The following is a 1,227-nucleotide window of genomic DNA, read 5'->3' as shown; positions in this document are numbered from 1 at the left end:
TCAGGTAGGTTTTTTTTTTTTTTTTCTCACCATTAGAAGAATCAAAGTAAAAATATGGTTCATCTTCACATGGTTCGTCTTCACATTTAGGGAGCTTTCTGTGGGTCGTGGCTCAACTGCTACATTTGGAGGTGGCAACATGCCCAAGATTCACACAGCTGAACCGTGGGACGGTAAAGATGGACAGGTGAGTGGGGGCCTCAAAGTGGTCTACTGATTAGAGATTTTACTCATGTAGCAACAGGGTTGAGGCCTTCAACCAAACTGTATTACACTGGACAGACATTGTACGCTTTCAATCATTTTCATGCATTACGTTAAATCACGCTGTACGTTTTTACTATACAAAAAACCCAGCTCATGTTGGACAGCTCAGTCAAGTAGGTCTTGAAAATGCCAAAGTTTATTCAAAAAAGATTGTCAATTGTCGGAAAGATGCAGACATTATAGTCTGCCTGTTCTGCAGCAAAGTTCAGTTACATTTCTATCACCAAAATTTCTAAAATGCCAGAAATGTATTTACATCATGTAACAGACACATCGTTGATCATTTGGGCAATTAAACAGGCATCCTGACCCGCCTCAAACATGCAACACCAACAGTCTGGCAGAAATTTGGCCCGGTTGTAAATTTAGTCCGGGGGGACAGATTTGGAGTTAAAATGGGGTTTAATGTGTACTGTGTCTGCCTCACTTAATACAATAAACCTCTACCTGCTCCTTGCTGACTCTGTACTGCAATCATGCACACAAATGGGTATATCATAAACACTCCTGTTATGTAATATGGCAGTTGGTGTGCTTCCAACAATCCAGATGCACAAGAGTGCGTTTTTATGTCTTACAGGCAGACAGTCCAACAAAAAATAGCTTTTTAAAGCTCCACAAATTTTACATTTATCTATAAATAAGCTGGAGTGATCATGATTAACTCCTGCTTTGTTAACGGTTTGTCTTTATTTTATACTCCTTGTCTACTGCAGCTTCCTGTGGAGGAGGACTACGACCTCAGTGATGTAGACCTGGATGATGACTTGGATAAAGATGAGTTATGATCCCAAACAGGATCTGATCCAGACTGGCTTGGTCGGATCTGGTCTGGTCCTGTGTGACTCGCCTCCCTTCTCCTGTGGACGAATGGGAGGCCCAGTTGCCCAGTTACTGAAATATTCCAGAAAAGACACATAAGAGACACCTGCAGTTTCTCACATCATCTACGTCAGTCAC

At 41.7% G+C, this 1,227-nt stretch overlaps 1 protein-coding gene across 3 annotated transcripts in view; it reads left to right on the top strand.

Moving 5' to 3' along the window:
- Window positions 1-1,227, top strand: part of pdia6 (protein disulfide isomerase family A, member 6) — a gene marked incomplete at its 3' end in the record, with an annotated part of 8,416 nt that extends 7,189 nt beyond the window's left edge. For 2 of the 3 annotated variants that reach the window (XM_032543135.1, XM_032543134.1), the window contains 2 exon segments: window positions 69-187; window positions 984-1,227. In XM_032543135.1, coding sequence (XP_032399026.1) covers window positions 69-187; window positions 984-1,020 — 156 coding nt within the window. 3 annotated transcript variants of the gene reach the window in all.

This window comes from Etheostoma spectabile, chromosome 18 (assembly GCF_008692095.1).
Source record: "Etheostoma spectabile isolate EspeVRDwgs_2016 chromosome 18, UIUC_Espe_1.0, whole genome shotgun sequence".
In the NCBI taxonomy this organism is placed as follows: domain Eukaryota; kingdom Metazoa; phylum Chordata; class Actinopteri; order Perciformes; family Percidae; genus Etheostoma; species Etheostoma spectabile.
Note: the sequence above shows the minus strand (reverse complement) of the source record. Positions and strands in the feature narration are given on the sequence as shown.